This window comes from Callithrix jacchus, chromosome 16, assembly GCF_049354715.1.
Source record: "Callithrix jacchus isolate 240 chromosome 16, calJac240_pri, whole genome shotgun sequence".
NCBI classification, from domain to species: domain Eukaryota; kingdom Metazoa; phylum Chordata; class Mammalia; order Primates; family Cebidae; genus Callithrix; species Callithrix jacchus.
Window position 1 is genome coordinate 80,285,639 of NC_133517.1, and position 22,923 is coordinate 80,308,561.

The following is a 22,923-nucleotide window of genomic DNA, read 5'->3' on the forward strand; positions in this document are numbered from 1 at the left end:
ACTTTTTCCTGCTGAGTCTGTATGTACTCTCAGAGACCTTCTTACCACCATTCTGCAGACAGTGGCAACCAGTTAATCAATGTTATCATGAGAGTTGAAACTTACTTATAGTTCCCAAAGCAGGCAGCAAGTATCAGTTCTGCTCAAATATAAAGCAGGATTTAGTCACTCATAGAATTTCACAGATGGAAGGGTAGACATATGTTCTAACCCCGTTTTTTCTTTTTTTTAAACAATTTTTATTGATGCATAATAAATGTACCTAATTTAGGGTACATGTGATAATTTAATACATTCCAATAATTTTAAAGATCAAACCAGTATACTTGAGATGTCCATCACCTTAAATATTTGTATTTTCTTCATTTTAGAAGCATTTCAGTTATTCCTTTCTGGGTATTTTGAAGTATACGATAGATAATTGCAAACTATATAGTCACCTCACAGATGTATCAAACACTAGATCTTTTTCTGCTCTCAAATCATATGTTTGTACCCATCAATCAACCTTCCTTTATACCTTCCTCCTCTCTACGCTTCTCAGCCTCTTGTAACCAGCAATCTACTCTCATCTTCATGAGAGCCACTTTTTTGGCTCCCATATGTAAGTGAAAACGTGATATTTGTCTTTCTGTGCTTGGCTTATTTCACTTAACTGCAACCCCATATTTCTCGGCTGAGGTAACTAAGGTTTGGGGAGTTTAAGTAATTGACTGAGGTCAAATATCCAGGAAATGGTGGAGTGGGAATCCCAAGCCCACTGTTTACTCTGTCATGCCTAAAACCAATTTTAGGTGTCCTGATGGTGGGGCAGGAAGGCAAATGTCAATCTCCATGGATCTTGAACAAATCACATTTTTAAAGTTTTAAAAATAAGCTCATGTACAGAATAAGAGTCTTGGAATTAAGAACTTTGCATTCCTGGCTTTGAAAGGTAACAAACAAACAAACAAAACTAGCAATATATTCACTTTCCCTTTATTTCATTTAGGCTGTCACCATTCAGAATTAAAATTCTGATGGTTTGAGCTGAAATGACAATTATTATTCTGACTCTAATTATTATACTTGATTTTTCTGAATAAAATAATATATATTCATCATAGAAAATCTGAAATAACAAAAAAACACAAAGCATAGGGAAAAATAACTGGTAATCTTATCTCCAAGAGACAATTATTATTGATATTTTATTGTGTAGCTTTGTAATATGTGAATACACTTTTTAAATAATTAGAATCCATATTAATTAGGATGCTTTGGGTTACAAGTGTGGAAAACAAGACTCTTGCTAGGATAATTAATAAGTAAGTATTCTTGGTTTTGCAACTGAAAACACCTGCAGGGGCAAGATTTCAGATACTCTTTGACCAGGTCTCCAGATTCATTTCTCTGTGGTTCTCAGCTATTCTTCAACCTCACCCTGGTCTTCCTCATGGTAGTAGGATGGTTGTCAAAGGTAATCAGTCAGACTGTGTATTTCTTTTTTAATATATATGCAGAGAGCGTATCCCATATCAAACTGCTAATCAAGAGTCTTGATGTGCATATGGATTTGGCTAAATGAGAAACAACCATTATACCCAGGAGAATATGGATGAGCTGATTGACTTCGGCATTGTCACACTCAGAAGACTGGCAAAACCCAGCCATGCTGACTCCTAGAGCTGAGAATAGGGAACATTCTACCTAAACCACGTGGCTGCTCCTCAGTGAGGAAGTGCTAGAATGGATGTGAATAAGGTGATTGTATCACAAGAGGATCCTACCAAAGATACAGCTTCTGAACCTCATTCCTAGCTATAAATATTGTTAATATTTTCTCAATTTATAAAATGTTTATATCATTATGTTTAAAATGTGGAGGGCATTATTTATTTAATATAACTATATCATAGCATAATTAACTGATTTTTTATTGTTGGACAACTCATTCTTTTCCAATTATTTGCTCATATAAGCACTACTATGATTACATCCTTATAGTTAATCTTCACTCAATATATTATCTCCTTAAACTGGAATCTCAAAGGGGAAATTACTTGGTGAAAAGGTACCTACATGTCTAAGGAATTTGATATATGTTGCCAAATTGGCTTTGGAATATACATCAAGGCCAATTTACATCATTGGTTTTTTTACCAATGATGTGAATAGCACTCAGGATTTTGAGTAGTTTTGAATAATCTTCTTAGTTGGAATAAGAACAATTTGGAGAGTAACAAATAAAGTACTTATATTTTAAATGAGTAGATTTTTGCCTTTGTTACATAACAATATTCTAACAATAAATAACCATAGAATTTGGTAGTGTGGATCCCCAGTGGACATCAACTCAGAGGAGCCTGAGTACTAACATGAACACATTGCTGAGATTTACTCTTTCCTTGGACTGAGAAGACAGCGTAAGCAAAGCAGGCTCGCCAGTTGTTCTGGAACTGCCTGATGTGCTGTGGTTATATGAAGCATTGCTTTATTTTATGGTTTTCATGAATCTTATGACCAGGGAAAGCCAAGTAGTCAGTGACCAGGAGAGATAATTTATCCTGGAGCAACTTAGAAACCAGACGAAGACAAGAATCAAACTTGGGGGAAAGGCCCTGGGCAATGCCACAGGAGGAAAGTGTGAAAATGTGGGCAACTTTTACTTTTGTGTGTGCCTCCCTGTCTTGGATTCTAAGATTAGCGAATATGGATATGCTTTTAGCTCAGACTGATCCTTGAAGCACTAAGCCAGAAATCCAAAACTGGGCTTCATAAGGTCCATTGAAATTGTATACATTGTGTTCGTGTGTGTGCATGTGTCTGTGTGTGTTATGTGTGCGTTTATGGGAAAGGCAAGAGTACACAGTCTTCATTTGGCTCCTTAAAGAGTCTGTGACTTCCAAGAAGTTAAAAACCAAAGTTAAGATACATTCCTCATCATCTCATTAAAGCAAAGTTATTTAAGTGTCTCTAGATGCAGAACAGACTCTTGATCTGAACAATGATATGAATTTTAAGTATTATTTTAAGAATAATGTTATAAAAAGCAAATGCTATGATGCAACAAAGAAACCCACTGAAATGTGAATCTGCTGTTAATGTACAAATCCCCAAAAAAGTTTCCCATGCATTCAAATATGGCAACAACTTTAAACATTAGGAATAATTTTTAAAGCCGAAGAAATTTACTGTAGCATCGAAGAGAAGAAAAGATGGAGTAACAGAGATGTAAAAGTATGGAAATATTAGAAAATTTGATGTCAATATTCTAGAACTTTGATTTCATCTCTAAAAATAGGATTTAGAAAATGGGACTTTATTTTTGCAATCTTGGAGAAACTTTGATTTTTTAATTTTATTTTTGTTTAGTGGTAGAAGTTACATTCCTTTGCTTCTATTTCCAAAATAATGTTGGTAAAATTTTTATTTTTTACCCTCTTATTTCAAATGTTGAGTACATAAAATCACTTTACTTTTATACTTTCATATCACTTTTCCCAAGAACCTCAAATCGCTATTCTTCTTAGAAGGGGAGAGAAAAGTCTCAGTTGCACTATGAACTTCTCATATTTCATTCATACATAATTAAATATTTATTGCATACCTACAAAAGTCCTGCATCATCAGAAGTATTAATGATACCATGTTGTATGAGGCAAACAAAGTTCCTTCTCTAAGGAACTTGTATTTTAGTAGAGGGAGACAAAGAATGAATGAATTAATAGTAACAGAGACTATATAGTATGATGGATGGTGAGCAGGAGAGGGAAGATGAACCACCTTAAATGTGGTGGGAAGGGAAGACACTTCTACGGAGGTGATATCTCAGCAGCAAGTTATAGAATTACCAGGGAAAAACCTATGTGAGTGAAGGCTGTCAGAAGTAGAGGGCATTGCTGGAGCAAAAGCCCAAAGGCAAGAAAGATTTTCTTGTTCAAGCGCTTGTCTCAAACAGCAAAAAACTACATAGGTTGACCTGTGGCATAAAGAAGGCATGAGATTAAAAGAGGTCAAAAAAGTAGACAGGGATCAGATTTTGTGGAATACTGCAGGCCATCCTAAAGAGTTTAATTTAATTCAAGGTCTAAAAGGAAAAATGTGGCAGGTTTTGAGCTGACAAGTAATATTACATGGTTCACATTTCTAAAATGATCACTTTGGGTACTGCCTGGAAGACTAGAGTGTAGAGGATCAAAACAGAAACCCTTAGGAGGTGGCTACAGCCAACACGTAGGTGGCTTGGATCCATGTGGTGACAATAAAAATGGAAAGAAGTAGACATATTTGAGGGACATTTGGGAGGTGGAGTCAACAGGACTTGCAAATCAATAGCATTAGTTAAGGGGGAATAATAGAGGCGTGAGAAAGATGACTGGTTTCTGGTTAGAGTAAGGAAGAGAAGGGCATGCCAATTTCTGAGATGGGCTGAGTGGCAGGCAATGCAGTATAAAGGCTGAGAGCTTGGGTTCTGGCAACCCACCACCTCAGTTGAACTCCCAGCCTTACCGCTCGCTAGTCATCTGACTGTAAGAAAGTTACTTAACCTCTCTGTGCCTCAGTTTCCTAATCTGAAAATGGAAATAATGATAGCATCTCTCTCATTGGCTGGTTGAGAGATTTTTAGCTAATTCACATAAACCACTTCAAATTGTGACTGGAACAAGATAAGTGCACAAATTTTTTAATTGTTTTATTATATTCATTAACCACATTACATTATTATTACTGTGCTTTAGGAAGAATAAAGTAGGCTATACTGCAAAACAACTTTCAGGATAAGCATTTTTGTAAAAAGACTTAGATAATAAAAAAGCAAACCATTTTTTTTGTTTCTCTTTTGCCCACATCTGCTATTCCAGATTTTACTCCACTGACATCAGTTTTGTATGAATTGACCCTGGAGATTGACTGTCCATTCCTAAATGGAAGATAAAATCAAAGAGGGAAAGAATGTTCCTGTAATCCCTTAGCAGTTCTTCACTTCTGTTTCCCTGCTTCACCATTCTCCTTGTCTGCCCTAGAAATAGTCCTATATGCTCCATCCCTGAGACTCTGTCTTGAATATAGTAGATGTTCAGTACATGTTTGTTGAGATTAGATTTCGCCAATGTTTATGAAATAGATGAGTGATGTGAAAGTAATAGTTTGAAGGGTGAGAACTGGAAATGTTTACAGAATCAAATGTCATGTTTTGTCCTAGACAAACATTCAATCACCCGCCCTGTTTTAAGCAACTTTATTAAGCTATAATTTGTGTACTTTGGGAGGCCAAGGCAGGCAAATCACTTGAGGTCAGGAATTCAAAACCAGCCTACCCTGCATGGTGAAACCCCATCTCTACCAAAAATATATAAAAATTAGCCAGGCATGGGGTGGGTGCCTGTAATCTTAGCTACTGGGGAGGCCAAGGCAGGAAAATCACTTGAACTCAGGACAAAGGTTGCAGTGAGCTGCGATCATGCCACTGTACTCCAGCCTGGGCAACAGACCAATACTCTGTCTCAGAAAAAAGAAAAAGATATAATTTGTGATATCTTGGAAATGATCTATTTAATCTATATGAATTAATGGTTTTCAGTATAGTCACACAGTTGTGAAATCATTACCAAAATAAATATTCATTAGCAGTAATTCCCCATTCTCCTTACACCCACTCCCAGGCAGCCATTAATCTACTTTCTGTCTTTACAGATTAGCCTGTTCGAGACATTTCCTATAAATAGGATCATATAATATGAGGGCTTTTGTGAATAGCTTCTCTCACTTAGCATCATGCTTTCAGGGTTTATCCATGTTGTAGCAAATATCAGCATGTCATCAGTACTACCTTTTATTTCCAAATGTTATTTCATTGTGTGGATACACACAATTTTACATAGTCAGTTGATGGATATTGGGTGTTTTCTTTTTTGTTGTTGTTGAATATTCTGAATAATGCTACTATGGAAATATGTATAAAAGTGTTTTGTAGCAGTGTTTTCCCTTCTCTTCCAATCTAGCAATGGAATTCCTGAGTCATAAGACAACTTTATGTTTGACTGCTGGACTGTTTTTCAAAGCATATTACAGTGTATGAGAGTTCCTATTTCTCCAAATCCTTGCTAACACTTGTTATTGTTTTTTATTATAACCATCCTACTGGGTATGAAGCAGCATCTCATTGTGGTTTTGATTTGCATTTCCCTAATGACTAATGATATTGAGCACATTTCATGTGCTTATTACACATTTGCATGTTTTCTTGGAGAAATGTCTATCAATATTCTTTACATATTTTAATTGATTTATTTATATATTTTTATTAATTATAACAGTTTATATATTCTTATACACATCCCTTGTAAGATATGTAATTTGTAAATATTTTATCTCAATATGTGCCTTATCTTTTTATTTTCCTGTATTATTTACAGAACAAAATATTTTGATGTTCTCCAATATATATCATTTTTCTTTTATCACTTATACTTTGGGTGTCATGCCAATAAACCATGTCCTAACCTAAGATCACATGTTTTCATTTAAGGGTTGTGTAGTTTTTGCTCTTATATTTAGGTCTATAATCCATTTTTTTAGTGAATTTTTGTAGTATGGTGTCAGAAAGGTATACAAATTAACTCTTCTGCTTATGTACATCCAGTTGTCCTAGCAATCGTTGTTGAAAAGACAATTTTCTTTAACCATTGAATTGTCTCGGATCCCTTGTTGAGAAACAATTGACCACACATATAAGAACTTATTTCTGGACTGTAAATTCCATCCCATTGGTCTATATATCTACTTCTATGCCAGTGCCACGCTCTTGTGATTGCTATAGCTTTGTATTAACTTTTGAAATCAGGAAGTGTGTGTCCTCCAAAGTTATGCTTTTTCAAGATTCTTTTGCCTTTCCTAGGCTCCTACCCATAAATTATGGGACTAGATCAACTTCTTCAAAAAGTCAGTTAGGATTTTAGTAGTAATTACATCAAATTTCCATGTAAATTTTGAGAATAATGTCATCTTAGCAATATTAAGTTTTCTAATCCACAAACATGGGATATCTTTTCATCGATTTATATCTTTTATTCTTTCTTTAATGTTTCTAATTCTTTCATTGTTTTGTACTTTTTAGTGTAAAAGCTTTGGGCTTCATTTATTAAATTTATTCTAAAATATATTATTATTTTTATACTATTGTAAATGAAGTTGATATCTTAATTTCATTTTCAGATTTTTCATTGCTACTGTATAAAAATACAATTACTGTTTATATATTGATCTTTTTTACTGTGACCTTACCAAACTTGTTTATTAGTTCTAAAATTTTTAAATAGATCTTTTGGAACTTTCTACATATAAGATAATGTCATTTGAAAACAATGATAATATTAATTCTTTCTTTCCAATCTGAATGTCTTTTATTTTGTTGTCATTCCTAATTGTTCTGGCTAGAATATATAGTAAGTACCATGTTGAGTAGAACTCATGAGAGTTGATGTTTTTATCATGTACCTGATATTGGGGGAAAGCTTTCAGACTTTCACAATAATTATGGTAAAAGACTACACATTGGTACAGTGTATATACTGCTCAAGTAATGGGTGCACCAAAATCTCAGAAATCACCACTAAAGAGCTTATCCATGTAATCAAACACCACCTATTCCCCAAAAATCTGTTGAAAAGTAAATTATGATATGAGCCACGGGTTTTTCATAGATGCTTTTGAAGAAGTTTTATTCTATTTCTAGTTTAGCAGGTGTTTATATAATTTAAGCGTGTTGAATTTTGTCCATTTCTTTGACTGCATCTGGTAAGTGATCATGTGGGCTTTGTTCTGTATCCTGTTAATATGTTGTATCACTGTGATTGTATTTCAGATGTTAAATTAAGCTTGCATTACTCAGATAAATCCCATTTTATCACTGTTAATAATTAACTTTTATATGTTGCTGGATTCAGTTTACTCGTATTTTTTGAGGATTATTGCATTTATGTTCATAAGGGATATTGTTCTGTAGTTTTATTTTCTTGTGATATTTCCTCCTTTTTTTACTGTCAGCAGAATATTGACCTAGAATGAGTTAGGAAGCGTATTTACGTCTCTTCTATTTTGGGGAAGAATTATGATGAGTTAATATTCATTCTATTTTAAATTTTGGTAGAAATCACCAGGGAAGACATCTAGATTTGGGCTTTTTTGTGTAAGGTTTTTTGAAATTTATTAATAATTCAATATTTTATCAGATATTCTATTTCTTCTTAAGTTCATGTGGTAGTTGGTGTCTTTCTATGAATTTATTCATTTCATCTAAGATTATATAAATTTTATTTTTTGCTGTTTACTATTAAATCTGTTTATAGAAGAAAGGAGAACAAATTGTCTTTTATAATTGCCCACATTATTACCTTTATTGGTGCTATTTTTTTTAGTCTTGATTCAACTTAATATCTGGCATCATTTATTTTCTTTAATATTCCTTCTTTGACCATTTCTTTCTTTACTGTTTTTGTAAAGTAAATCGAGCAACAACTTACCCTAGATTTCCTTTGTCTTTATTTCACCTTTATTTTAGAAAGATAGTTTAGGTGGATATAAGATTATTAGTTAATAGGGATTTCTTTTTCTTTTACTGCTTTAAATGTCAACTCACTTCCTTTGCTTCTGGTAGAAGTTGGCTGTTTCTGATTGGAATGCTCTCATATATAATAAGTCTTCTTTTTCTCTCTTGCTGCTTTTAAGGTTTTTTTATTTGTGTTTTGCTTTTAATAGTTTTACTATAATGTGTGAGGGTGTAAATCTATTTGCTTGATTCTTCTTAGAGTTTGTTGTCCATTATGAATGTGTAGATTAATATTCAACAAACTTCAGAAGTTTGGGGCCATTAATTCTTTGACTATTTTTCTGCTCCTTTTTCTCTCTCCTTCTGGCCCTCTTATTATGCATATATTAATACATTTAACAACCTACCAAATTTCTCTGACGCTCTGTTGATTTTACTTCATTTATTTTCTCTCTGTTCTTCATGCTGCATAATATCTTCCAATCTATTTTCAAGTTCAGTGATTCTTTCTTCTTCCAGCTTCTATGAGTAGAGCTCTACTGTTGAACCCCTCTAGTGAAATTTTAATTTCACATATTGTATTTTTTAGCTTCAGAATTTTTGTTTGGTTCTTTTCAAAAAAAATAATTCTAACTGTTCACTGATATTCTCAATTTTATGAGACATTTTTAATCATACCTATCTTTAATTCTTTGTTCTTTGATTTTCTTTAATTCTTTTAATGTATTTATAATCACTGTTTTGAAATATTTGAACTCTGTGTCCAACACCTGGACTGGTTTTTTTTTTTTTCTTTTTGAGATGGAGTTTTCACTCTTGTTACCCAGACTGGAGTGCAATGGCGCGATCTTGGCTCACCACAACCTCCGCCTCCTGGGTTCAGGCAATTCTCCTGCCTCAGCCTCCTGAGTAGCTGGAATTACAGGCATGCACCACCATGCCCAGCTAATTTTTTGTATTTTTAGTAGAGACGGGGCTTTACTATGTTGACCAGGATGGTCTCGATCTCTTGACCTCATGATCCACCTGCCTTGGCCTCCCAAAGTGCTGGGATTACAGGCGTGAGCCACCATGCCCAGCCCCACCTGGACTGTTTCTACTGACTGCTCTTTTTCATCATGTATAGGTTATTCTTTCATATATATATATATATATATATATATATATATATAATAAATGCTGATGCATTCGGGGAGTTTTATATAATATATTGTAGCAATTCTGGATACTGATCTCCCATGTGTATTTTGTTCTTGTCAACTTACTTGATGTTTTATTTGTTTGGTGACCTGGTTTGCCTAGTGAACATTATTTCCTCTGACTTTCCCTGCATGTGCAGCCTCTGTTGCCATTCCTCACAGGGTTCATCACTGAGTAGATGCACAGTCATTCTTATCCTCTCCCATTTCCAAAGGATAATAATCACTTTAGTTGTGTTCACTTTGACTGTTTCTTTCCACTGTCTCACTGTTAGGTGATTGTTCTGCTTGTGTTGGTATCACACTCAGATTTTGGTCTTCTTAATTGCTTGCTGAACTGTTGCTCTACTGTTTTCAATAATATTCTGAGGTATGAATTGACCAACAATCTGATCCAATTAAATTTGGTTTCTTTATTAATTACTCTGCTTCAGCTACTATAACAATATTTCACAGAATGGGTGGCTTAAACTACAGAGATGTGTTTCCTCACAGTTCTGGAGGATGGAAGTCCATGATCAAGATGCTAGCAAATTCACAGGTGAGGGTTTTCTTTCTGCCTAATAGATGTCTGCCTTTTTATTACTTCCTCACACAGTCTTTCCTTAGAGTATACTCACAAAAAAAAAGAGTGAGCTATCTAGAGTCTCTTCTTATAAAACATTAATTCTGTCAGATCAGGACCCCACTCTTATAACCTCAATTAAACTTAATTACTTTCTAAGAGACCCCATCTCCAAATGCAGCCACACTGGGCATTTGTGCTTCAACATGTAATTGTAGCAGACATAAACATTCAATCTATAACAGGCTTCTTTACAGGGGTAATATTTGAGACCAAATTTTGTGGCTAGTGCCAAATCCAGGAGGGCATTTCTTACCTGTGTTTTTTCTGCCTGTCTCTATTTAACTTCTAGCTGGTCTGCCACTAACTTGTTGCTGTCATGAAGCAACAAGTCTACTCCTAATTGCTCACCAGAAAAATCTTCATTGTTTTCAACAGTGTCCCTATGCTTGAAATGCCCCATGCTCTCTTAGAAATAAAATTTCACTTGTGTATCATCAGTCTTCTAAGGGAAAGATACATAGCCTTCATACTTACAGCCTGCCTCTCCCATGAGTAGTACTGTTGCACCACTGCACCAGAGCTGGCAGCAGAGACAGTGATCTACTTCTCCTAGAGCACTACTCTTGCTCTACAAGTGGAGCACTGAATGTGGATAGTAGTCCCTAGTCTTTTTTGCTTGTGCCTCCTGGAATATATTCTATACACTATGAGTGATCCAGGGTGGGGATATTCAGGACCTTGCTGCTCCTGGGCTAGAGATTATACCCTACGAGAGGAAACTGGGTGGAGGAGGGAATCCATAGTCCACTTGGCCATGTCTACAATGAATAGAATTTCTGCAACCTAAAGTTGGGACAATATGAGATTCCAACAGCCTTTTGCTCCAGAGGTGAACTATGATCTTTAACTAGCAGTTTGGAGGGGAGAAAGCTCTGTGTTTTGACTACACCTACTCAGAGCTGAGCTCCCATTATACTGAGCTTGGGGAAGAGGAGAGGTTAATGGAGCAGATCCTGGCTCAGATGCCATAGACTCTCACTTCTTACTGAGATTTGGATTTTCTTGAATAAATAATTCTTAATTTTCTGCATGCCCTTAAGACAACTTCTAGAGATTTTCATATTTTTAAAAATAATTTTCACCTGTTACATAGTTGTTGAAAAGGTTCTAGCAGTATACCTCTACTGTCTGTCCCTGCCCTTATTTCCTCTGCACTTCTTCAACATGACTTGGGAAAAAGAGAAACTTGATCACTCCCATCTAGAACCAACTTATCTTTTTCTACAATGAACCCAAAGTACAGATAATCCAATCAATAAAACAAGACTGGGAGGGAATACAGAGGGTGAAAAATATGGTTCATGGCACCTACTAAGTCCATATTACTCCTTCCTGTGGTAAAATGTCTGTAAAGATTACCGCCAGCAATTCCTGTCATCCTATATACACATGCAATCAAGAGGTGAAATCTATTTCCTCACCCATGAAATCTGAGACTTGGGACTTGCTTTAACCCATAAATTGTGATAAAAATGATACTGTGCTGGTTCTGGGCTTAAGGTATCTGAGAACAGTCAGCTTCCACTGTTACTCTCCTGCTACTCTGGACTGCCATGTAAGGAATTCCAGGCTAACCAGATAAAGTGAGACACCATACGGAGAGATAAGCCATGGGAAGAAGAATTAAGACCCCTGCCCCAGACAAAAGCCAACACAAAGATCTCAGTCATGTGAGTGAAGCCACATTAAGCCTTCTAGCCTAGCCCAGATACCAGCAGAATGCAGCCTTCCATTCCAGCTAATCCCACACTGAATGCTCCCAAATCCTGACCCAGAGAATCACAATAAAATAGTTGTTGTTTAAGCCATTACCTTTTGGGGTAGTTTGTTGCACAATAGATAAATGAAACGCTCCATTTGTGGAATTCAATAATAAAGTTTTCTTCTGATTAAGTTTCGTAATCGCTGGTAACAATTTAAATAGAAAGCTAATAATACGTGGGGAAAAAAGGAGGAAGAAGGAAAAAAGAGGAGAAATAGCAGGGGACAAAGTTATCTATGATTAATAGGGACAGAACAAAATAAATGAGATAGACTGGGATAGGTGAGGGAAAAAGTGATTAAGTGAGGGGATTCAGGGACATGTGACCTAAGGAGGAAATAGATTAAGGATTCAGGAGCCCACATGGTAGATGTATGTGTACAGGAGATGTAGAGGGAAAAGGGGAACACTAAATTAACAAGCAGGGGACCTGGGTCCATAGCCCAATTCTGTTGTAATTAGCCATCTGCCCTCAAGACGGACATTTATTCTAACCTCAAGAAAAGCTTTTGTTCTATCTGGCATTCAGTGTTTTACATAATAAAATGAGGGATAGAGATAAATAATCTCTTGCAGATTTAATTTCTTTCCCTCGACAAGAAAATACAAATGACTTTGACAATTCTTATAAACACTGTGTCCTGAAAACCATACCCATTTATGGGGTGAATAAGACTTTGTAATTCTAAGTGGCTGGCTTATTTTGCAATAGCCTATGTTAATAGTCTATGTTAATGAGAAGGAAAATATTACTCTTTCAATAATTTAGAGATGCTGTATTGATAGTGTCTGTAGGGTTAACAATTTCTTATCCAAGATTTCTGCCTGACTTGCCATGAGGCTTTGTTTTATATGTTAATAACCTCAATAAATCATATCTAATATTTTCTAAGAAAAATATTCAAATGTGAGACTGCTAGATTCTTTGTTTTAAGCCAAGTCATAAATATCCTTTTTATAAAATCTCTTTGCTGTTGTTAAAATATTTGATGCTATCAAACATAGTATCACTACTCCTTAGAATATTAATGTGGCTTTGTGAAACAAGAACATTACACATATTATTAATGGGTGAGTGTTCTCTTAAATTCTTCTAACATGAATTCTTTTCAAATTTTTATTAGCTTATTTATATTCACTGAATATCCTTCTTTTTTGAACCCCATTCAGATTCAACTCCTCAAACAAACCAAGCTCACATTCTTATATATGTGAAAGTATATTTTCTGTCCAATTATCTCAGTCTGGAAAACTTTCCTTAAACCTACTTCTATGTCGGTTATCCCTAACCCTACTTTAATTTCTTTTATTTTTTCAGCTGTTAGCCTATTACTTCTGAAAAAGCTTCCTTTGATCCCAAAGTCCAGTTATTCTCATTGAACACCCTCAGTATGACACGAATACACTCTGTTATAATTGCCTTGTTCTAATACATATTTCACATTAGACTAAGTTTTAAGAGGACAAAGATCTGAGGCTAGACATTTTTTTCTTTCTCATTATAAGTCCCGCACTTAGCACAGGTGTGTTCAGTCAATAATTGTTAACCAAGTGAAAAATGAATGAACATATTGCATGTGACACTGTGGGAGATATCAAAAAGAAATGGAATACTTTGTAGAACATTAAGATCAGCTGTATTTATTATAGGTATGTATGTTAGTAATGATATTTTATGAGTAAGAAAACAATTCATTATAAGATCAATACAACCACAATTTTGCCATATAGTTGAAGTCTTAATTTTTTCTAAATATAATGTAATAAAATTTACTCTCTATCTTACAATTGAGGAAGGAAAAGTAAACATATTAGGTTAGATAGGTCTGTCTGCTGGAAGAAACACTACAGATGAAAAGCACATCAATAAAATGTGTTCCTTATGCAATTAGGATATTGAAGGAATCAAATCAACTATATAAAGTATTGCATTTTTCAGAATATAAAATACATGTCAGTCAACAACTTACAAAATGTTCCAAAGTGCCCCTAAGTTGCAGAGTAAAAGTTTACAGTTCAGAAAAACAAGGTATAGGAATTAATTGGATATTCAAGAGAGAAAGTTGTGAAGCAGACACAGACATCTATTACCTTTCTAGTGTAAAAGCGTACATCTTGGCGGCTTTATCGTTCACAAGATACGTTCTTTCAAGAAACTCCATGACGGCCAGGATCAGAACTGCTGCTGCTGCTGTTGAACTCACTGCCCAGCTTTGGAAGCAAAGCAGCACTGCAATTATTTATGCACTTTCTAAAGAAAAAAATTAAAAGGCTCCAGAAACTAAAATAATGAGCTTCCTACATCAGTGTTGTTGGTAGGTCTTCTAAAATTATAGCCTCCTTGGAATTTTACCTGGCTTCATTGTTTTCACCTACAAAAACTGCTTTTCTAGGGAGACTTGCTGGTGGAATTATATGAAGTGTGCATGTCTTTCACATGCTGTCTGACTCAATTGTGCTTTCTAAGAGGTAGAGGAGCTCAAGAGTTTGCTACTAATTGCTGATGTAGGGTTTTGACCTTCACAGCACACCTGGGTGAGCTGCAAACAGCTACTGTTCTGTACATTCATCTGTTTTTTTTTTTCTTTTTCTCTCCCTCCTTTTTCTGGACTCTTTATCAGCCTAAAAGCATTTCTTTGGAATTTAGTTCTACGTTGACCTCTAAACAGCTGTCAGAATTTACTTGTCTCTCCTAGGACTATTTTGGGATTTCACTATTGAAACGGAGGACAAGGGTCAATAGTTTCTGAAACCAGTAATCTGAAGACAGTTCTTGGTACAGCAGTTTTGAAATCCTTTTGACCGGCAAGAGGACAGATTCTGTTTCTACACAAATAACAGCCTTCCAAAATACAAGAACCAGAGTGAGCTTTGTTTTCCCTGACCAGGGTACCCTCTCCTAAGGATCAAGGATTCACCCAAGGAAACCCTATCAGGCATGCCAGTTCCAACTCTCAAGAATGAAGCTTCTGAGTTCCTCCTGGAAGACCTCCAACTCCTCAACTCCTAGGAACCAGGATTTTCCTTCATTACAAAGCACTTTCCTTCTAAAATAAGAGAAAGAACTATAGCCTTATGGCAAAAGCCTGGACAAACAGTAGGCATTTGTGTGTGGGCAAAGGTTTCAAGACCTATACACATGTACACAAGGGTGCAGAGGGAGGGGGTTGTATAGACTGGAGAAGGGGAGGAAACCCCAGACCACTAGTTTCTTGTTGCCTTTTCCTTCCATGAGCATTAGGCTTCTAGTGAGAAGTCCCAGAATAACTCAGTGGCCAAGTGTCATAGGAAGTTGCCCATCATGCTGAGCTGAAGTCTCCTGCAATGGCCTAATAAAATAATATTGTCCTCTAAAAGGAGGATGGGCTTCAATGCCAATTTTTGTAGGCAGTGACAGAAGTCACCTTTGGTTCAGAATGAAATATTAGGTCTCCTATCACAGCTGTGGTATAGCCATAGCTCTTAGTATCCTAAGATTTTAAACACCCACCCCCATCTATGGCATAAATTTTAAGGTATTCTCATATGACCCCACTCTTTTACTAATCTGTAACTTTGCTCACACAGTTGGGAGCCCCTAAGAGGCTCTGAGAGAGCCTTTTCCTTGAAAGTGAAGGCATTGACATCCTGGGTCTACTCTTAGCAGAATAAATACCAATGTATTTTTTCTCATATGTTCTTACTCTTAACTTTACAAAGTAATCGGTTATTCTGTGGAGGCAGAAGTAGAAAACCAGAAAAGGATAATTAATCCACCTGTGTAACACAGTCCCATACGTCAGAGCTTGAATCATTTGTGAATAGTTTCTAGCACATATGAGAGAAATAGAATTCAAGTGAATGAATGTTAAAAAATGAGAAAACTACTTTAAATCAGTCTGAAATTCATTAAGGTACAAAAAAGAAGAGATAAGCAATATTTTTAAATCAGGAAGAAGAATATTTGGCTATAGATATCAGCAGGAAATCAACAGTCTGGAAATTTGAGATTCCTCAGTGTGAACTTTGCCCCTAGTACAAATACGGATATACAGATCTATGCGTGTCTATTTATGATTCTATGAGTGTGAAAGATACATGCCAGGTGGTTACTGTGGATTGCCTATGGGACAAGCATCAAGTGAGAGTAGGATGGGGTTGATGTGGGACAGGGAAAAGTGGAGATGGGAAAAGAGAGAATGAGACCCAAGTAAAACAGCAAAAAATACTGCCTACCCCCTGCCAAAAATATATCCTATGATCTCTTCTATTTATCCGTAAGATGAACTATATAGGTCCTATGTGGTCTAATGTCAGCAATTTTATATAGTTCAACTTAAATATATATGTAAGCATATATAGATACCTAAAATATGTGTGTGGATATGTATGTTGCATTTACCAATAAAATGTACATATTTATAAAGTATTGGGAAATTAACGATGATTTTCATCAAAGACTTATGAATTCCAAAAGTTACTCTTGAAGATGATTACCATAAAGCAAATCTTCCGGTGTGAGTAGCATAAGAGTGGGGAACAGTAGATTACAGCAAATGAAATTATGTTTAAAAAGTAGGTTTTGCTGCTATAAATTTAGATGCAGATAAATTATGATCAAAAATTATATGTTATTTTATGTAAAATATGCATCTGCTGATCACCTTATCCTCTTACAGGTTCATTTTAACTGCACTATCATTCCCTCTCTCAAATATTTTATCAACACAATATTTATGAAAAATCTCCCTTCCTCTCTGACTAACCTTCGGTCTACTTTGGCATGTACTGTCCACAAGGGCCAACCACCTAATTAGGCTTCATGAGTGGCAGAGAATATATATTTGAAAAGCAACTTGGATCAAAAAGGAAAATCCCATCCTCTGTTGACATTGGTTTTAGTGGGCATTATGCTGCTCATTTCAGTCTCCTAGGCAACCGGCTTCCAAACCATCCTGAATTACATGTTGTCCTCTCCAACCACTCCCCTTCACGAACTTGGAGTAACTGAATGGGCAACACACAATCTATAACAGCTACCTGTGGAAATAAATATTCTGTCAGCCACAAGAACATCACCAACATAACTGAAGAACTGGCTTGGCTTTTCAGTGCTAGCTATTGTCAGCAACAATTTCCTAATAGTAGGTTACAAACAGTAGCTAATGCTTGTGCAAAAATAATTTCACAAAGGTCTTAAATATTGTTGGGTATTTCACTTGCAGAAAAAATGTACATATTTATACAAAGCTACCATCATTATCCCTAGACACTAGAGTACCAAGTACTTACAATTTGTGTTACCCACATTTAAACTCATTTCAGAAACTCTTCGTATTGCCAATGTTCGCATGCAACCATCTTCTTTAAATCGGACAGAGAAATGAGCATTTTTAAATAATAAATGTGGACTTTCATCATGTTTTGCTTTTTCCTGATTGTGTGCAGAGGTAGTGTGGTGCAGCTGTTTAACACATGGGCTTTCAAGCTGGGTAGACAGTTTGAGTTTCCGTTTGACCACTTCTCAGATGTGTGACCTTGAACACGTTGCCTGACTACTGTGTTTTTTCACTTTCTTACCTGTAAAATGGGACTATTAATTGAATCCATCTTACAGAGTTCTTGTGAAAAGGAAAAGAAATAGTATGTGTAAAAGTTCTTAGCATAGTCTCCAGTTTTATATAATGTGAGTTTCTACACACTGGGCTATGCCTAAGTAAAATGTTTTGGCTGTTGCTGAGAAATTGGCCTCAGCCTTAACAGAAGGCTAAGAATTACCTATGAATGAAGCATCCATCAAGGAAATAAAGGTTATTTAAAAGGAAGATCTGGGGACTTCAGTTATCAGCTCTATGACTTTGAATAGATCTCTCAAACCCTCTGGACTCTGCTTTCTCAAATTAGATTGATGTCTGCCTATACCAACCCCTCACCAGCAGAGTGCCATTCAGAATGATCTTCACTATGAAGCTGTCTTCCACAACAGGGGAGGAAATTCAAACTCAACCAATGTAATCACCCACTAAAGATTCTGGACTTAATAAGACTATAAAGATCTTATTATTTCCAAGTTGGGTAGTATTTCCTTAGCAAGGTAGCTTTATGGTTATTACTACAGTGTGAGTATTTCAGAAGTTTCATCTAGAAATGTGAAACAAAAGCATTAGAAATTTAATTGGATTGTATTTTAGAGAGCATAATGAAAATTTTATTTTAATCTAAAGAAAGCATGTATAAAACACAAACCATTTCCAATATTTTATACATTACTTGAAAATGGACTGAAAGCCATATGACTTTTATTTCCTTCTTGATAAATTAGGACCATATAATTTTTTTACCATTTCTGTTTTAAAAGAGATTGAGCTGTAGAAATGTTCTGGTGAAAATGCAATTTGTACTTGTTAAGAATAGAAAGACTTGATAAAATATTGATACTAAAAGAATAAAAGAAATATTATGTCTCTTAGATGCAAATAAATGATAGATAAATGAACATTATGTTGTTGGGGAGAAATATTGGGGATAGGTGGTTGAAGTGTTTATGAAGTGTATATGTCTTCAATTCTTCTACATATACCACTCTTTTTTTTCCGTGCACTCTGCAAATCTGAACTAATTCACACTTAAAAGTACCCTCTAGGTGAGATATGGCTGATTATGTCTTAATAACTCCAAAACAATGGTCTTTTGGCTTCACAGTCTCACAACTATATGTCTTTTTTATTTTATTTATATAAAAAAGCAAGAGAGGATTACAAAGAACAAATCCATTATTTTCAGGCATTAGAATAGAAAAAGTAGACAAAAAATATACTTTGTAATATTCCAACTCCTTGGTCTACAAATGCACAGAGCATCACTGAAAACTGAAATACCAAATGCTCAGATTTAATAACAATAATAATAGAGCCCTCTTGTCATTTTCTGAAATGCCACTATTTAATTTTCATGAGCACTGTTTATTTTTTTCAGTGATAGGTTTTAGGGACTCATAATTCATCTTTGGGAGATGGATTTTCACAGAGCGTTCCCAGATGAATACCAAGAGAGCAAAGGCAAAGCTCATCGTCTCCTCCAAATCTCCAGACCTGGATTTATTTGACTCCTGGCTGACAATACCCCTCTCAGGAGATAGCCCAGGAGACAAGACAAAGCTGCCTCAGAGCTTTCCCCTGAAAGACTGAACCGTTGCTTTTCACGTTGAATCCAAAATGCATCAAGGGACGGCAGCTGTCTTTCCTGCTTGGAAGCACAACCACAAGGTGTTACAACTAATTCATCTCTTCTTTTGGTATTAGTGAATTTATTCCAGTAAGCCTACAATTTGAAATGCTGCTAATCCAATTGTAGCAAATCTCACTACTATGATCAGGAGATGAGTTATTTGAATCTGCATTCAATGAAGACAAATGAAGCATCACATCACCTTTTGCAACCTTAAATTCTCAACCAAGTGACCCAGATATTGATCACTGAGCCAATAACAGGAGCTTCCGTTTTCTTTGCAGTCAGCTAACTCCAGAAGAGAAAAATATGTTTATTTAATTATAGTAAGCAAACACAAAACATTATTGAAAACATATTTAGCAACAGATTTTTAAAAGCATTATATACCTAGGATAATATTCCTCTATACCATTCAGAATCTAAAACAAAGATCATTATTCTCTGAGTCTTCACCAGAAATGTAATACATTATCATTCATGAAATAAAAATTTCATTTAAACTTTCATATTAAACTGTTAAAAATAATATCATGACACAATTACAATGTTTTCCCATTTTACATATTACATATGTAACAAAAATCAACATGAAAACAATATGAAGTTTTTAATAAGAGTTGTTAGAATGGAATTTGGAATAATCTGCATGTCCTAATCACAAGTTAGTTTCCAAGAAACCTAGTGAATAATGAACTGAGACATGCCTTAAACTTTTCCTATGGAAGGAAGCAAAAGTAGAAATCAATTCTATGACTAACATGATGTCCCAGTGGATACTAATTTTCCATCACTTCTTAGAACCATCATTATATGGATGTTGCTGACAACAAATGAAGAACATTTATTTTTAATCCACTTTATACCATACAGTCATTTCTCCTAATCTTTTAATAAACACCAGACTCCCAGCTAAAGTGAGCTACACTGACTAGTCCTAAAGTTTGAGCACAATGGATTCACTGTCTGCTCAAACACATCCTTTGCAGTGCTAACTGGCCAGAGGAGAAACCCTGGAGCATTCTACTTTTATCCAACGTAGTCGTTAGCCACTAATTGAAACTCCTTGCTGGGTAGATGTGATTATCTAATTGCTACCCAACAGTGTATTAAATTCTGCTCTGAGAATAGTTCTTCTCAGGACTATCACACTTGACACTGAATCTAGCCCAAGCACCCTAAATTTTAACTCATGTGGCTGCTAAAACAAACATATTTTCATGCTGAATACATTCAGTTGGTATACTTAGAGGCTATGAGTTTGAATTCTCTCCCTCTCACTGATTTTCAGTGTATCACTGAATATGTTTGCTTCTTTCTGCCCCAATTTCCTAACCAGAAAAAAAGTGAATGACTCCACTGTGAAATCTCAGAAGGCTCTTGTCAGTAAAAATAATCCCCTTCCTCCTTCAGATTAAAGGAAACACTTTCCAAGTATTTTGTTGTGTACACTATTTACACTAAGGATTGAGAAGTCATTTCTTGCTAAAATAAATAAAATGTGCTACCCATTAAATGCCAGCTAAATAAAACGTTTAACTTTTTTTAATTTTAAAAAGTAACACGTGCTCAGCAAGGTGTTTTAAAATTCAAGGGATTAGGTAATGGACAGCAGTCTTCATCTTACTCTAGGCAACAACGTGGGGAACACATCATTTTCTAAAAGAATATTCTGATTGTCTTTATGAAACTCTTTGTGCATTTATGAGCATGCACACAGACACACACACGTACACACATTAAACCGAATTTGCAGTCTGGTGACTACTCAGGTAGCATCAGTAATGAAGCGTCAATAATGAGACCATTTCCTTTCCTGTGGCTGCTGCTAGGAAACTCCCAGGCCAGTCCCCTGCCTCCTGGACTGGGAAGGTGTGATGCTTGTGGCCGCTGTTCCATAATGCCCCCATGAGTCAGCAAGTGCATTCCCACTTCTCACTCACCTCTTGTTTACTAGCAGACTGAATAGGCTACAGTTCACAAAAGTGGTTTTTCACTGGGAGAATACTGAAAGAAGAAAGCAAGGAGCCCTAGGAGATAACTCAGGTAATTGCTCAACCCAACAATCACCACATCCTCTTCTGCCCATGCCTTAACAAAGTTCCTACTTCTAATGGCTAACCGCTAAGCTGATGCTGTACTCAAGCAATTTAGACAGATGTAACTTCTGCTCTCTGAGAATTTATATAAGAGAGAATAGCCTTTGAAAAGAAATACATTTAGTACCGGGTAATATACATCCCATTGCAAGCTTGCAACACCTCACACAGCATTGCCAACATTTTATCCTTAAAGTGTATAAATTCATTCACAAAACCAAAATAAAGAGTGGGGAAGGAAAAAAGTGAATATCTCCAGGCCAATTACCTTCAGTATCAACACTAAAAATTAGAAACGCCTATCTTAGCCCTTAGGATTATTAGATCTGACTCTGTCAATCAAAAACATCACACATCACACATCATCTGATAATTTCTCATGGCTCTCTAGAGCCTGGAATTACAGAAACAAACTTACAATATTGTGTTGAATAGTTGGACAACTTAAAATGAAACATTTGCCCAGTCACATCAATTCAAATATTTTCCTTTCAGGAAAATGTAACAAGAAGGTGAATCTTCTTCTGCTTAGTCTTCTTGTGAGACAAGGACAGAGCACAAGAAATAATGTCTCTTCCAACACCTTGAGGGCAATGTTATCTTTGTTGCTCTACACTGCAGATCTCTTTCATGAAGAGTTTTAGTTATTGCTCTTCAGCACAGTGTTTACAAACACTCAGCAGCTCATTATTCAGTAGATGAGAGGAAATGGAAAGATTACCAAATAAAAAATAATTTAAAACATTAAGAAATGTGAAAAGACTAATTATAAGTGTAAGCTGCCCATCATTTTTCCCTAAGAACTTCCACATGAGACTCCTTTTTCCTAGGTTTCAAAAATAATTTTGTACGCATACCAATTAGGCTTTAGAGATGCTTAGCTAAAATGAATATATTTATATACCTGTGGATAATCTCATAAATAAAAAAACAAAGACAGGTCCAGTGGTCTGTCTTCTAGAGAGCAGCATGGTGTGTAATTGACTGTAGATAGTTTCCACTGAACTAGCTGCTTTGTTTTTAACATTGGCACTCCAGAGTAAGCTTCAGTTGCCTGGAAATGGTGCTACAGACAACTCCAGTCCTGTCACCTTTGCTTGGAACATGTGCTCTCCCGCTGGCTATGGACATGATTGCTGCATTCTCATTCTGCCAGACATCACCTCCTCAGACAGCCTGTCTCAAATCCCCCTGTGAGAAGCACAGTGAGCTCAGCCATTTCTAGTTTCTTCTTTCCACACTGCGCTCTTCATTCCTTTCAGCGCCCTTATTGCTGTCTCTCTTCCCTCTTTAATTTTGTTTGTTTCTCATCTCATCTACTCCTATGAGAATATAAGCTGTTAGAGACCAGGGGCTTTGGCTGTTTTCACCCTGTTGTTTTGCCAGTTCTTCATAAATGGTATCCAGCATATCATGGGTAAAGGATATATTTGTTATAAATCAATAAATGGATGGATGGATGGATGGATGGATGGATGGATGGATGGATGGATGGGTAA

General features: G+C 35.7%; 1 protein-coding gene and 1 long non-coding RNA gene across 4 annotated transcripts in view; one reads left to right on the top strand and one right to left on the bottom strand.

Moving 5' to 3' along the window:
- The window catches only part of SLC30A8 (solute carrier family 30 member 8), a 57,888-nt gene extending 43,554 nt beyond the window's left edge, over positions 1-14,334 (bottom strand). Inside the window, exon 1 of the mRNA XM_035277427.3 lies at positions 14,211-14,334. Within this exon, the coding sequence (XP_035133318.1) occupies positions 14,211-14,281 (71 nt within the window). The 5' untranslated portion in view covers positions 14,282-14,334. The remainder of the gene's footprint in view (positions 1-14,210) is intronic.
- The window catches only part of LOC103788644 (uncharacterized), a 469,911-nt gene that overhangs the window by 392,800 nt on the left and 54,188 nt on the right, over positions 1-22,923 (top strand). The window lies entirely within an intron of this gene.